We start from the raw sequence: 15,599 nt of genomic DNA on the forward strand, positions 1-15,599 counted from the left end.
AACGCGGCATCAAAACAACATGCGTCTGAACAGCTCATCGAGAAACAGCGGGGTGACAAACCAGTGCCGACATAAAGCATGCGCCACGACGGAAGAGTGTTACGAAAATTAACCGGAGCGTAACGGGGTCATTTACGAGCGCGTACCAAACCGTATTAAAATCGTATGGAAGGATCTCTCGGGCCATGAATAGCAGCTTACCAGTATCCCTCAATCGGAATTCTAGAGGCCCGTGTACTGTGCGATGTCAGTGCACGTTAAAGAACCCCAGGTGGTCGAAATTTCCGGAGCCCTCCACTACGGCGTCTCTCATAGCCTTAGTCGCTTTGGGACGCTAAACCCCATAAAACAAACCAACCAGACCATCAATCGGAAAATGCACAACAAACAGCTGTACCTCGCCAATGCTCATCTATTAGGACTAAACTTGGAAGCAAACGGAAAGTCTTGAAATTAACTGGAGGGTAACGAAGCGTGCTCTACGAAAAAAAATGATTGCTGCAACTTTAAGAGGTAGGAAAAGAGCAGTATGTAGTAGTGGGCCAAGTCAGTTTGATAATATCCTAGTCGAAATCAAGTGAAGGCAAGAAGCAGAGGAAAGATATAACCGGTGGTTCCTGAGAGTAACGCAATGGATATTAAGAGAGGGCAAGGACAGCAGGGTACGGCTGAGGGTCAGATGCGCGGATGAGATTAGGTATACACTGCAATGTCTCAGATGACGCAAGGTGGAGTTAATTTGGACGGGTACAGGGAGAAGTCTCTGCTTGACCATGGACTATAGTTAGGTAGATGGCGATCGATATTAAACCGCTGTGATGAAAGAAATAACGATTAACCGGATGGGCCGCATGGGTAAGAATGTCGCAGATGATGCAAGATGGAGTTAATTGGAGAGATACGTGAGAAGCCTGTGCCTTGCCTTGAGCTATAGTTATGTTGATGACGATCGTAATTGAGCCACTGTGACAAAATAAATAACAATAAACAGGATGGGCCGCAAGCCGACGTGGCAGGCTTTTGAAGCCAGAAGTGTTTGCTAATTGCGTGCTAATCTTTTTCTATGGCGCCGTTTCTTTCCTTCTCAAATACCGCACTTTGTCGACACGGGCAGCAGAGAATGCTCGCCAGACTTCCGTCTGTTTCCTGAAAATACGGCACCCCGACAGTTGCAGCGAATGCACGCCGCAAAAACAACCGGCGTAGCGAGATAAAGAATGCGCAGTCCGCGTGGCGACCACCTCAGGACATTTAAGAAGTCATTATCAACTCTGACTGCGTGGCTGCCGACAACAAACGACGTCTCGTTGCTCCAGTCCAGAAATACATGCATGACGCGGGCGCTCTCGGAGGTGGCTCTGTGCGCTGTTTTGTCGCTCAATCACGGTTAATAGGGCACTGGACAACCGAAGTCGGCCTCTATCGATAGATTACCGCCTTCTAACGAGATATATGCGTGCCGCTGAAGACGGATCTTTGTAAGGGTGAAAAAAAAAACAAATACAGGTGTCTCACCACCGACGGCTTTCTCAAGCGAACTGCTCTGCCTATAGAGACGTCTTTTTCGGCGGCTAGGCTGCACCACTATTCACCTAAAAAAGAGGATGCGTGCGTGTGTGCGCGTGCGTGCGCGTGCGTGCGTGTGCGTGTGCGTGTGCATGCGTGCGTGCGTGCGTGCGTGCGTGCGTGCGTGCGTGCGTGCGTGCGTGCGTGCGTGCGTGCGTGCGTCTCAGATGTACCATTAGAGACACTATGGTGGAGGTCTCCGGATTAATTATGGCTACGTCGGGTTTTTAAACAGGTCCGTTTTGCCTTTCGCCTTCATCGAAAATCCCGGCGCTTCCGGGACGCGATCCCGCGAACTGTAGCTTAGCAGCCTGACGTCATAGCCACTAAACCACCAAAGCAGGTATTAGCAAATGCAGTGAGTACCGAAAAGCCTTTTATAATAGAATAACTTCCTTACAGTGCCACTAAGCCACCAAGGCAGCTATTAACAAATGCAGTGAGTACCGAAAAAGCTTTTTGTTATAGAATCCTTACAATGAGCTTTGCAATGCTCACTGGTGCTCACAGATTCTAGAAAACATAACAGCTGTTATGGAATTGCTCTAAACTTTTTTTCTTTTTTTGCTCCTCCAAACCTGCCTCAAGTTGGGCTTCACTTGCTCCTGACCCGTTCCCAAGCAGTGTATTGTCGGCAGCGCCTCGGCTACTCCATCGGATGTATTCTCAGTTCAGCCGCTGAGGACAATGCCCTCATTCCACTCTGTGTATACATGCTCAAGCCTCAACACCCCATTGTTTCTAATCTTTCGCAACCGAGGACGTCATAGGGACAAAAGCTTAGGAACCTACTTCAGAGCAGACAACAGAGCTTTCGCGTCAGCCTTTCCTGGAACCAGTTTACGATTACGGGATAACGCGTACATACGCGGAATCACAGGGCTCTTCCACTGAACGGACCTTATTTTGGCGTGGGCGAGTTGGTTGCCACGTGTTCTATTTGTCCCCCTAAGTAGCGGCTCAGCAACCGCAAGTATCAGAGGCAGAGGCAACCTGCAGAAGATATGCACTGCGTTTGTCCGGCAAAGTCCCTCGGCAGCCGATGCTCGCAGGATTGTTGTAGAAATTGGCAGACGAATGTGTGTTATTTTCATTTGTCATGACTCCAACTTCATGTGTGTGGAGGAGACATATACCTTTGAATTGCAGTTGTGACCTCTGTGAACAAGTATGGAACCTTTAAAGCTTGCAAACGAATGAAAACATAAAAATGTATAGCCGTGTATACATCGAAGATAAAGTTTAAAGACCGACACTTGCGAAAATTCGTCATTTGAGCGGTGAGAGGTACAGCTGACCGGCGATACCCCGGAATGTCAACACGCACTTGTTCAGCTAGTTCGCCACGCGTCCAAGGCCAGTGGGGCCCTGGAATAAGGAAGCCACCCGCCAAGCTCGACAGAAATTTTCTGTTATGGTTTCAAATAAATGTTTTTCCTCCTCCTCCACCTCCTACAGCTGCGCACGCTCTCTCAGCATACGCTGTTCTTTGAACTTTTCGGAAGTTCGCTCCGTCATAAGGCACTAGCGCATGGAAATGTCGGCGGTCACCCGGGATAAAGATTTCGTGGCGTATACACATTAGCGAACATTTTTCCGAAGGTATGCTACACCCAGCTGTGATCTCCTTGTTTCTGATGAATATAGTACTCTTCATATCGAAAGCAGGGATGGCTTTTTATGTTCTCTAGCGAACGTAGCAAATAATATTTCTCGGAACAGTTAGCTTGGCAATACGACCTTGGACATCATCTATAGTCGGATACAAAATAAGTCTGCAGTGAAGCGCACCTTCAGGACCGCCGCACAGAAGACCACCTCGACAGAAAAGCAGTTCGTTGTTCAAGTTTCTCGCCTAAACAAGAAGCTAATCCGAAAAAAAAAAGTTTTAAGGTCTGTAATTTGGATACCTGGCTGTTTTAATATAGTCAAACATTAAAAAGCTGAGTTCCTTTAATTTTGTGACTGCCTAGATAGAGGACCGTGGATAGTACACCGCGGACCGTATCCCAGTGCAGGTTTACTACTGCAGTTATTTTAAGTTCTATCCTACTATAATATACAGGTTTGCAAGACGTAGAAGTATCGTTTTATTCAGACTTTCTCATTTCATGCACAGCATTATAAAAAAAAGTTATGTGATCCCAAGGCCCCTGAAGAACTTGTAAGATAAATCTCGTTGTTTGAGCGTTACAATTTCTGACCACTCTGACACTTTGTACAAAATATCAAATGATTGTACAGAATTCAAAGTTGGTGTCTCGCCTTTCAAAACTCACTGCCTTTATTCGGGGCCTGTATAGAATACTTTCAATAGAAATCGCCGTTTGAGAGGGCAGGGCTTTCTATAAGCCGTGAGGCTTTACGCACTTTTATGGAAACCCTTAACGAACAAGCGATTGCCAAATTGAAACTTACTTCTTATCACAGAAATGATTACTGTGTGAAACATATCTCCGTGGAGTAAAGTAAAAGCAGACAATTTTTTTTTCATACGACCTAAGAGTTGAACTGAATGAAAACTATTATTGATTGTGGTGTTCTCGTAGGGCTACCATGTGTGCTTTAATCATCGTTGTGTGGTATTTGGAAACAAAATAATTAGAAACGCATGTCATTTGTTTCACCCAGAGATGCAGAAGGAATCATTATTTTGAGCTTCGTTGATAGGTGCCCAAAGAAAAGCTTGGAAAAGTCGTTTCAATCGTTTTTTTTCTGTATATGTATTTGTAAATAAAATGTTTGGTAATGGATGGCAGTTCAGTTTTCACGAAAATATAGGAAAAACGCCATTATTTTCACGATCATTAACTACTACACCGACAAAAAACATTTCAGAAATCATTTCCTCCCGTTTGTTTACCGTGTGACGTAAAATTGAAACATGAACAAAGGTCATCGTTTATGTAGAGGAATCACGCCAAACGGGAACAACAACAATATACGGGGGGCAATAGGAACAAGTGCTACTGTACCCCTGCGCGTGTATCATTCGTCCGGAAGAGAACCCTCATATGGCGACAGGCTCCATTTCCTATGGCTACACCGACTAATCCAGTAACAAGTATTTTTAGTTACTGCTACTTCTGCCGTTACTTTCTCAGACGTCAAAACTGACGCTAACAGCGCAGCGGCATCATATTAACGGCGTAAGAAAGTAGCAGTGCTGTGGTCAGAAGAGAATGTATCATTGCACAAAGAATAGCAAAGGAAAGGTTAAGCAACTTTTTTTTTTCGAGCTGTTTGCCATCAGGCATAATGAAAAAGGAAAGAAAGTTATAAAAAGGAGTGCAAACAAGCCTCGCTTAAAAAGCGGCAAAAGTTCGTGGTTAAGCAACTCCCCCGCCGCGGTGGCTCAGTGGTTATGGCGCTCGGCTGCTGACCCGAAAGACGCGGTTTCGATCCCGGCCGCGGCGGCCAAATTTCGATGGAGGCGAAATTCTTGAGGCCCGTGTATTGGGCGATATCAGTGCACGTTAAAGAACCCAAGGTGGTCGAAATTATTCGGGAGCCCTCCACTACGGCGTCCCTAATAGCCTGAGTTGCTTTGGGACGTTAAACCCCAATAAACCGATACCGAAAGGGTAAGCAGGCCCTTGTAGGTTGCGCTTTAGAGTGATCAGAACCAGCGAGAAGAATCGTATGCAGTGGTCGTTCATCGCTTTAGCGCTAATTTGTATTCTTTCAAACGAGTCGACGCTAGTGGCGAGTGTTAGGCAACGACGGAAAAATGAAAGGTTTGAGCTTCGCGCGGCGACAGAGGAGTCAATACCCGCAGGAGGCCACGTAACATTGCATCGATATGCTGGACGCGACACATAATAGGCCGGCAGCACTTATCCAACGCGTCTGGCACGAAAAAAAATACCCCGAGGCTGGTCTTGGCTCGTGTTACGAGCCCTTGTCAGCGCGTACGGAGGCCGAACAGTCTCTCTCTCTCCCCGCGCCCTCCCTCGAAGGACGTCAGCAGTGCGGCAGCGCTGGCGGTCGCACTTTCTGCCCAGAGGTTCACGGGGCTGGAGCAGAAACCATGAGCGGCTACGTCGGAGACCTCTCGCCCGCGCAGCAAGTGGCTCTCGATCGGGTGAGTGGCCACGCGCGTGAATCCGGCCAGCTTGGCGCCGCGATGACTCGCGTGCCGCCGGGATAGCTCTTGTTTCAGAAGACCCTTACACTTCCGGGACCCGATCTGAAGAGGCCCTCTAAGCGTTGGCGCTGGCAAAAGTCCGTGTGCTACTGTACTTGCCGCTCATCAGTTTACGGGTATCAGTCGTTATGGTGCTCGGCTGCTCGCCCTGAAAGACGCGGGTTCGATCCCGGCCGCGCCGGTCGCATTTCGGTGGAGGCGAAATGCTAGAGGCCCGTGTAATGCGCGATGTCAGTGCACGTTAAAGAACCCCGGGTAGTCGAAATTATCCGGAGCCCTCCACTGAGGCGTCCCTCATACACCGAATCGCTTTGGGGCTTAAAACCCCATAAAACTACCAGCACACGTTGCCAATGTTGCGTTTCGACAAACTGCACTTGAATCGTTATAACTTGATCGCTCGGAAAACAATTGACCCGCCGCGGTGGCTCAATGGTTGCGGCGCTCGGCTGCTGACCCGAAAAACGCGGGTTCGGTCCCGGCCGCGGCGGTTGAATTTCGGTGGACGCGAAATGCTAGAGGCCCGTATACTCCGCGATGTCAGCGCACGTTAAAGAACCCCAGGTGGTCGAAATTATCCGGAGCCCTTCACTACGGCGTCCCTCATAGCCTGAGTCGCTTTTCGACATTAAACCCCAATAAATCAAATCAAAAACGAAAACAATTCAGACTTTGACTACCTCCTTCGTTGGGGAATTACGGTGTTGCTGCAAGCTTCGAAAACAAGAAGCTGCTTTCGTTTTTGATAACTTTCGCTTTTTTTTTACGCCAAATATTCCACGAGCCAAATGCGACTAGCCATTGGAGGGACCCTCTCCGTGATACACATTACGTTTCTCGTCATTCTTAATCCGCCGCTTGTATATAGGCACGTTGAATGATGACGTCGCTCTGCCGAAGGAGTCACGTGATGGAAACACCATATCGCTGAGGTATAATCAGAAGATATTTGGAGCGCATGACTTTCTAAGAAATTGATGCAGCGGCTTAAATGAATAATTGCCTGCCCATTTTCGTTCCTTAAATGAATTAGTGTGTTGAAGGCAGTCTCTGAACCGGACTTAAAGCAGGTTGCAAACGGTACGTGCCTATTAGCAACCGTGAGCTACGTGTGCCAGAAACAGTGCATTTGCTACAAAAAAAAAACTGAATCTGGCCTATCTGAACCACCTCGACAACTTAACGAAGCGCGCTTGGGCCTAAAATGATGATGCGAAATTTGCTTAATGAATCTTAGCTAACCATTAAGTTGGAGGATTGTAAAAAATCACGAAGGCAAACAACACATTTTATACATCTGCGGCACATCGCTTTCGTTAAAGCTTGGCTCAAGCTACGGGAAACACCCTGCATAGTGATCTACAAGCGGTAACTGCCCTTACGCATATACACCCTCCGTAAAACGTATACAGCCCAAAGGGTTTGCTTGAGAGGCCTTCATCGTGCCTGGTTTTGCATACTCAGTGACCGTAATCTCTCGAACAATAAATGGCTTCCAGTCCTCAATACTCCCAAGCTTTGGATTCCTATATGTTCTAGGGAGCTCCGCTAAACAGCTTAGAAGCGAACACCTTGGGCTGTATACTTTTGACGAGGGCTGTACAGTCCAGCACGATTTGAAAGTTATCACGTTCATTTCGGCTATGACAGACCAACAAATTTCACGTGGTGTCTCGGTCACTTAATCCGCAACAAACATGACGGCGCAGAATAGAGGAGCGCTTCGGCAATCTAAGCTCATGCATTTTTGGCAGCCTTCAAACGAAAAAAAATAAAATATCATTAAAGAGATAATCCTACTGGGCTAACCCTGAAGGGATCACCTTCAAACCGCGTTGGACTGTGCAGTCTGCGCCACGTGACCTTGTGCTGAGCGCTCGAGCAGTAGGCACCACTCAATGAAAACCGAAATTAGATAGCAGCCCACGGTTTCCAAGCAAAGTGCTCGTGTCGACATTCTTTCAGGTCTATGTGGCTCAATTTCAGCGCAAGAAAAGCTTCTAAAAGCTAGAATCTTCGACGAGGTGGTTTCACTCGAGCGCTCTACGCAAGTGTAACGCAGATTGTACACCCTTCCAGTTGTTTTGCAGTCTCGTGCCAGCGTCGACTATTCGCTTGATCCACGCCCTATGACAAGGCAAATCGGCAAACCGTGCGACAGTTGCGCATGCTCACTAAGCACAGACTAGAGCGACCCTCATCCACTAGGCTGCGCCTAAAGCTGCGCGCAGCTTCTGATTCCTTCATTCGCTTATCGTGTTGCTTGGTACCCGGTTATCACAAGCGGGGGCCAGATCCATTTCCGTCAAAGTATGGAAACAGAACACAAGCGAACCGTTGACTGCGAGATTCCCTTCAGACGCTGATCCTGCCGCTGGCAGCTAATCCCGCATGGCGAAATCTGAGCATGCGAAGAAATGCGATAAGCGAAGAATCGCTAGCTACGCGCACCTTCAGGCGCAGCCGAGCAGACGACGGTCGTCGCTGCGTGCGCTTGGAGTGTGTGTGACCGTATTGAGAAGCTGTAGGTACGTGGCAGCTGACTTCGAGTTCGCCGAATCACTCCGTCGCAGGAAGTTGATCAAGCGAGCAGCCTTAAGATCCTCAATTTCTTAAAAGTAGCGACAAACACGCGCTCGCGCTCTCGTGAGATCCAAGGAGCAGCGCTAGCAGACGACGCACTGAATAGTTTTGATTCAACCGCAGCGCCCTGCGATAGGTTGTTTGGTGACACGTGACCATTTTTCCTTTGCGCTTCGCCCGAATAGCCCAGCAGTAGTCGCGGCGCCTGGATCTGAGCTATTCGCTACTTCTGAAAGACGTACGGGCTATAGAGCTTTACAACGGCCGATGTTTGCATGCTACTCTCCACTCTAGAAGTGCAATCACTGCGTTATTTGGTGACATCATACATAACATAGTAATAGCCACAAATCAAGTACAGAACATTAAACTCTGCTGGGTCCAGAGTCATGTCGGAATAAAAGGAAATGAGAGCGCAGACTTCTGCGCTGCTCAAGCTCGTGGCAAGGAAATAAAGAAAGTAAATATGCCCTTTATGGATTGCGTGAACCTAATACAGGGTAAATTAAGAGAAAAATGGCAGTCATCTCAGAACAATGAGTTAAGTAACAAACTACATTCAGTAAAGCCAGTTTTAGCTGAGTGGCAGTCCTGCACCCACCAGGAACGTTTCAAAGAAATCATTATGCGTCGTCTTCGTATAGGGCGCACGCACCTCACGCATAATTTCCTACTAACAAAACAAGACAAGCCACAATGTGAATTATGCCAAGATGAGCTAACAATAAACCATATTTTATTCTTATGCAGAAAACTAGAAAGACCGAAGAAGAAGCATTTTACAGTTTTTTATAACGAACACATACCATTCCACCCAACTTTGCTATTAGGTGAACATGCACTTGTGGACATTTCACAAGTTTTTAAGTTTTTAAACATAGCAGGTGTTTTAGACAAATTGTAGGTGTAATAACTCATCAGTTTTTTACAACAAGCAGATTTTTTTGACCACACCTCAGCCACTCTCACGTCCTGAGCAGAAGGCTGAGGTTCTTATTCCATTTGTCGGGAGCCTCGACATCCTTGCGCCGCCAAGGATGGTTGCAGAGGTTACCTGACCTTCTTTAAAGCTTTTACCATAAGTCACTTGCAAAATCTAGTCTTATATTTTTACTAGGTTGCATGAAGTCACTTCTTAGGCCCATTACACCACCGCTGTTCCACACTTTTTCTATAGCATCCTATATAAAACATTTTTCTATACCCTGAGCTTGGCGCATGACCGCCTTAGCCACTTATGCGCCATTAAACCCAACACAACACAACACGCATGCTATTAAAAAACTGGAAGGGTGCAGACGCACTCCAATTAAGCGAATTACGAGGTTATGAGTGCTGCGTTCGCGCTCTTTTATCGTGACTGCACAGTGGCAACTGCGAAAACGAGCGATCGTCTCTCAAGGGTTTTGATTGGCGTCTATTAAAGATGAAGGCAGTGGTAGGCCTCCTTCCAGCGTGCACGGTTCGCTGTAGTTTTCCTGCCTTCTCTTAGTCATGACGTAGCACCTGCTTGTACAGTTGTAGTCAGCCCCTTAACGATGAATTAGATCCATTCGGGTTGTATAGTGGTGGGGACTGTATACCATTATATTACACAACACAGAAGAGGAAGCGTGCGTGAGAAAAAAGACAAAAGAAAAACGACTCTGCGACAAGACAGCACATCGACAGAGCAAAAACTCGACACCAAAACAACACGCGTCAGGACAGCTCATAGAGAAACAGCAGGGTGACAAACCAGAGCCGACATACAACAGGCGCGAAGACGGAAGAGCGTTACGAAAAGGAACTGCAGCGTTACGGGGTCAGTTTACGAGCGAGTACCAAACCGTATTAAAATCGTATGGAAGGATCTCTCGGGCCATGAATAGCAGCTTACCAGTATCCCTCATTCGGAAAGTGCACAACAAACAGCTGTACCTCGTCAGTACTCATCTATAAGGACTAAACTTGGAAGCTAACGGAAAGTGTGGAAATGAAGTTGAGGGCTACGCAGCGTACTGTGGGAAAAAAATGATTGGTGCAACGTTAAGAGGTAGGAAAAGAGGGTTAGTGGGCAAAGTCAGTGTGATAATATCCCAGTCGAAATCAAGCGAAGGCAAGATGCAAAGTAAGGATATAACCGGCGGTTAGTGAGAGTAACGCAATGGACATTAAGAGAAAGCAAGGACAGCGGGGGGGTCCGGTGCGCGGATGAGATTAGGTATACACTGCAATCCCTCAGATGACGCACGAAGGAGTTAATTGGACAGGTACGGGAGAAGCCTCCGCTTGGCCGTGGACTGAGTTAAGCAGATGACGATCGTGATTAAACCGCTGTGATGAAAGAAATAACGAATTACCGGATGGGCCGCAAGCAGACGTGGCAGACTTTTGAAGCCAGAAAACACTCACGAGTGTGTGCTAATTGCGTGCAGATCCTTTTCTATGGCGCCGTTTCTTTCCTGACCAAATCCCGCACGCTATATCGACGCAGGCAGCAGAGAATGCTCGCGAGGCCTTCGTCGGTTTCCTGAAAATACGGCACCCCGACAGTTGCAGCGAATGCATGCCGCAAAAACGACCGGCATAGCGAGATAAACAATGCGCAGTCAGCGCGGCGACCACCGCAGGACATTTAAGAAGTCATTATCAGCTCTGACTGCGTGGCTGCCGAGAACAAGCGATGTCTCGTTGCTCCAGTCCAGATGCCACAGGAAAGCGCACATGCATGACGCGTGCGCTCCCGAGTGACATGTGCTTCTGAATGTGGCTCTGTGCGCTGTTTTGTCGCTCAATCACGGTTAATAGGGCACTGGACAACCGAAGTCGGCCTCTATCGAAGGATTACCGCCTTCTGACCAGATATATGCGTTTCGCTGAAAACGGATCTTCATAACGGTGAAAAAAAAAAAAAACGAAATACAGGTGTCTCACCACCGATGGTTTTGTAAAGCGAACTGCTCTGCCTAAAGGCAGGTATTAACAAATGCAGTGAGTACCGAAAAAGCCTTTTGTTATAGAATAACTTCCTTACAGTGCGCTTTGCAGTCCTCACTGGTGCTCAGGGATTCTAGAAAGCATAATAGCTGTTATGTAATTGTTGTAAACTTTTTTTTTTTTTTGCTGCTGCTAACCTGCCTCAAGTTGGGCTTGAGGCATAGAAAGAGAAGTTTATTTTTTCGAAAGGAACAAAAAAGGCTTGAGGCAGGTTAGGAGCAGCAAAAAAAAAAGTTCCTTAGCAGTGTATTGTCGACAGCGCCTGGGGTACTCCATCGGATGTATTCTCAGTTCAGCCGCTGAGAACAATGCCCTCCTTTCATCCTGTGTATACGTGCTTAAGCCTCTAACGCCCCATTGTTGCTAATCTTTTGCAACCGAGGACGTCATAGGGACAAAAGCTTAGGAAGCTACTTCAGAGCAGACAAGACAGCTTTCGCGTCAGCCTTTCCTGAAATCAGTTTACGATTACGGGATAACACGTGCTTACACGGAATCGCAGGGCTCTTCCACTGAACAGACCTTATTTTGGCGTGGGCGAGTTGGTTGCCACGTGTTCTCTTTATCCTCCTAAGCAGCTGTTCAGCAACCGCAAGTATCACAGGCAGAGGCAACCCGCAGAAGATAGGCACTGCGTTTGTCCGGAAAAGTCCCTCGGGATTGTTCTAGAATTTGGCAGACGAATGTGTGTTATTTTCGTTTTCAATGACTCCGAATTCATGTATATACAAGAGCCATATACCTTTAAATGGCAGTTGTGACCTCTGTGAACAAGTATGTAAGCTTTGCAAAAGAATGAAAACATAAAAATGTTCAGCCGTGTATACCTCGAAGATAAAGGTTAAAGACCGACAAAGGTATACATACAAGTTACGCGATAAAGAGTGTAAGCACGATAGAAAGGGCTTACTGCTTTGTATTTGGCATTTGAAGCACTCATCAGCGCTGTAGTACTTTTTGGCCTTAATACATGATAACATCGCCTTTAGGGACTTCGTGCTGTACATTTTATAATTCAAGCAACTTTCAATGCTGTCAAACAAGGCGGCTAAATAGAGGAGAAGGCCGCCATCGTCGCTCCTTATAAAAATAAACATTTTTTTCGCAAACCTAAACCTATAAAAAGTATTCCAGGCAGTGGCCTATGCACATAGTTTTCTGTCAATTGCATCGTAATGAGGAAACAGATGACGCATAAGTGATGTGGCAGTTCATGACCCTATATGCACAACCCTTGAATTGTAGTAGACACCCAGTCATTCCCTTTGGCATGGGCTGACTAGTCGTAACAAGACAGGTCTTCCGTTCAACTTAATTATGAGGTGACCCAGCCTTCAGCCTCCAAAACAACAAGATCATACTCGACAATCCAGTCTTCAACACGTGCCAAATCTTTATTATGAAGCAAGGAGTAATACACATCCCCTACCTCCGCAAAAAAACTGGAGGAGGCTCTTAAGCTCCGCCCTCAAGTTATGAAACGTTAGCGTTAATGGGTCAATGTTCATATATGCGAAATTGTTCACCCTCTACTCTACATTCTAGATCCTTGCAAGTTATCATGCCATTCCTAGCGCAATGGTTCTGTGGCGCACTGGTGCAGCGGTTAAGCGATGCGCCATTGCCCTGCAATGGCAGGTGCAACCCCAGGCCGTGCTTATGAGAGCCAAGTTGCCCTCCCTGAGCAACTTCACGCCAATCATTAATGGAATTGCCACCTGCTAAGGTAGATGGACAATTTTTTCACACTCCGGTGGGAAGGTTTTCGTTGTGTCACAAGGTCACGTGACATATGTGCCCCCCCCCCCCCCCCCCTGCCATTTAGGTTGCTCTTTTGGGGATTTGTCGTGAAGTGTTTGCTCACGGCCCACAACGGCGATGCCAGCTTTTCTGCAACATAGGGCCCTTATTGTTCTGGTGTTAAAAGCTGTTTCGTTCCTTGTTAACAGGTGTATTAATAAAATTTACGCCGCATTCATTTGCAAGACGGCCTGTAATCAGCAGTGTCTCCGAAGCAAAGACGATCGTCGGAGCGTTCGGCGGTTGTTGACGTCTTCTTCCTTAAGCGATAGCCGCGGAAAGTTCCGAAGCCGAAGGTCTGTCTTACATATGCATCGACTTCCTTGTTGCACAACGGTCAGTAAGTACTAGCAAACTACTAGCGCTCTTGCAAGACGCGTGTAACCTAACTGAGCCTGGTATACGCACCTGCGAATTTATATTGCGGAGTAGAACGTCAACCTGGCGGTTTTGGGCGGTGAAAAGTTGCAGTCATCGACTTGTACGAAACTTGCAGCAAATACGTCCGTAACGGGTTGGTTTTCAGTACAAAAATGCCGCCTTCGACGTCCATACACTTGTCGGCGTCAGTCCATTAACTCGAACCTATACAATCAAGACTTCTCCGCCGTCTGCCTCGTCACCTGGAAACTCTACACCATCGGCTCCATTTGAATTCTGTATTTACAAAAAGTTAACGATACCGCTTGGAACAGGTCATGACTCCGCACGGCCCGCTTGAAACTTCGAGACTAATTCTTTTGGACTGTCCAACATATTGGATTGAAGAATATGTTACCGGTTTAAAATGTGGGAGCTTATTCTAACAATACTGACATTTAGAAAAATTTGAAATACCTGTAAAGAAATGCAAGGACCGCAGTTTTTCCCTCGCTATTGTTGTTTTTTTTTTACTATTGTCTGGACACCCTTCCTTCCGCCCTTTCGCCCTCAAATATTGTAAATTATAAGGAGCAGCTTGCTGAGAAAAGCATACCCAAAAATTCTGGACAAAAGATTTTTTGAGTGGGAAACCATTGATGAACGCAATTTTTCCATATAATGCAAGATTTCACAATAACAATCAACACAGCCGCTGACCACCCCACGGCAGTTTTGTTTCCTTTTTTATTTTTTCTAGTAACGTTCTTGCTATCAAAAGTATTCCCCATTGGTTTTCCATGACACTCTTAACTGCTCGATGGGATCCATCGAAACACTTTAAAAGACAGATTTAATTAAATATCAGATGAATGGACTATTAGCTTCAATATTTCCTTAACAGCACCTTACAATTTTCCAATTTTCAAAATTTTTGCCTGAGAGTGTTGGACTCGCGAGCTCACTGTCTAGGTCTTTCTAGGTCTTCTGCCCACTGTACCTGAGTTAAACATTTATTATTACAGTTAACGCGATCCTTAAAGCTGTTTGAAAACAGCATGCGTTCTCTCTCATAACCGGGGCCGCTCAGCTGGCCGGATGGGAAGCTTAACCGTCAGAAGCGACAATTGAAAACAAGTTCCGCAATCGGAAATCGCGAAAGCCGTGTTTGTCTCCATCTCGTGTGGACATGTGGAACGTGGCGCTCACAACAGCCGGAGAGAGACTCAAATAGGCGCATAAGTAGCGCTAATGTTCCAGAGTCAAGAGGGGAATGCAATATAAAGAAAACAAATCTTTTCTTCTTTCTTACTCTCAAGGTCGACAGGCCACGGGCAGCGTATGCATCAGGGATCACAAGGAAAACATCCACTCGGACACTGTGCTAAGCCTTTGGGGGCGATTTTCGCGATTATAGCCTGACCGCCCACGGCGATCGTATAAGGCGTCAGTGTGTCACGTCCGCGCTGACTCCCCCAGAAGCGTCGCTCAGTGAACAACACTCCGCGCGCGCCAAGGTCACCGCTCGTCGACGTACTTCGGAAAAGGGCGACCACGGCACGCTTCCACGCAACTGCGTGTTGTTTCGAGCGCGACCGCAGGAGAGGATAAAACCTTTAAACAGAGCCACGTGTGTTCCTTGCGGCGGTAATTTACGAAAGGACGCCGCCAACAAACACGTGCGAACGCACGCGAGTCTCCTGCCCTCTTAAACGGCCTTGCGGCGTGGAGAGGGGCCAAGTCTTACTCGTGCCATGCCACACGGGAGGTAGTACTTGAGCGGCCACGCTTCGTCTTCCGTGGCGACGGCGTACGGCCTTGTATACGAACGTAAATGAGTGGGTCGGCCCGTGCATCGTATGGCTTGCGGTCTTCCGGAAGCTTGCGACACGATGTGACGCCGATCAAGAAAACTGTGCGTAATATTCTTTGCCCGGGCAGTGCACGCGTTTCGCCAATTTCCGAGCTACGTGGGCCTCGACTACGGCTTGTGGTGCCATCAAATGCGCGTGTACGTATTCTCACCTATCTTCTCACTCCATCGTCATCCATCACTACTCTCTTCTCTTCCCCTTAGCCAGTACAAAATAGCAGGCCAGGTGCTCATTCTCCCGGCCGAACTCTTTGCCCTTCCATTCATCAAACTTTTCTCTCTCTCTCTCTC

General features: G+C 47.2%; 1 protein-coding gene across 4 annotated transcripts in view; it reads left to right on the forward strand.

Annotated features, from left to right (window-relative positions):
- LOC149360114 (SEC14-like protein 4) overlaps positions 1-15,599 on the forward strand; it is a 74,002-nt gene that overhangs the window by 22,747 nt on the left and 35,656 nt on the right. Inside the window, exon 2 of one of the 4 annotated variants that reach the window (XM_089572183.1) lies at positions 5,571-5,650. The exons of 2 other annotated variants lie outside the window; for them this stretch is intronic. In XM_089572183.1, the coding sequence (XP_089428309.1) occupies positions 5,597-5,650 (54 nt within the window). In that variant the 5' untranslated portion in view covers positions 5,571-5,596. Of the gene's footprint in view, positions 1-5,525; positions 5,651-15,599 lie in introns of all 4 variants that reach the window. One more of the 4 variants, XM_089572184.1, reaches the window with a different exon arrangement.

The sequence above is a fragment of the Amblyomma mixtum genome, chromosome 2 (genome assembly GCF_055824585.1).
Source record: "Amblyomma mixtum isolate Tamu chromosome 2, ASM5582458v1, whole genome shotgun sequence".
NCBI classification, from domain to species: domain Eukaryota; kingdom Metazoa; phylum Arthropoda; class Arachnida; order Ixodida; family Ixodidae; genus Amblyomma; species Amblyomma mixtum.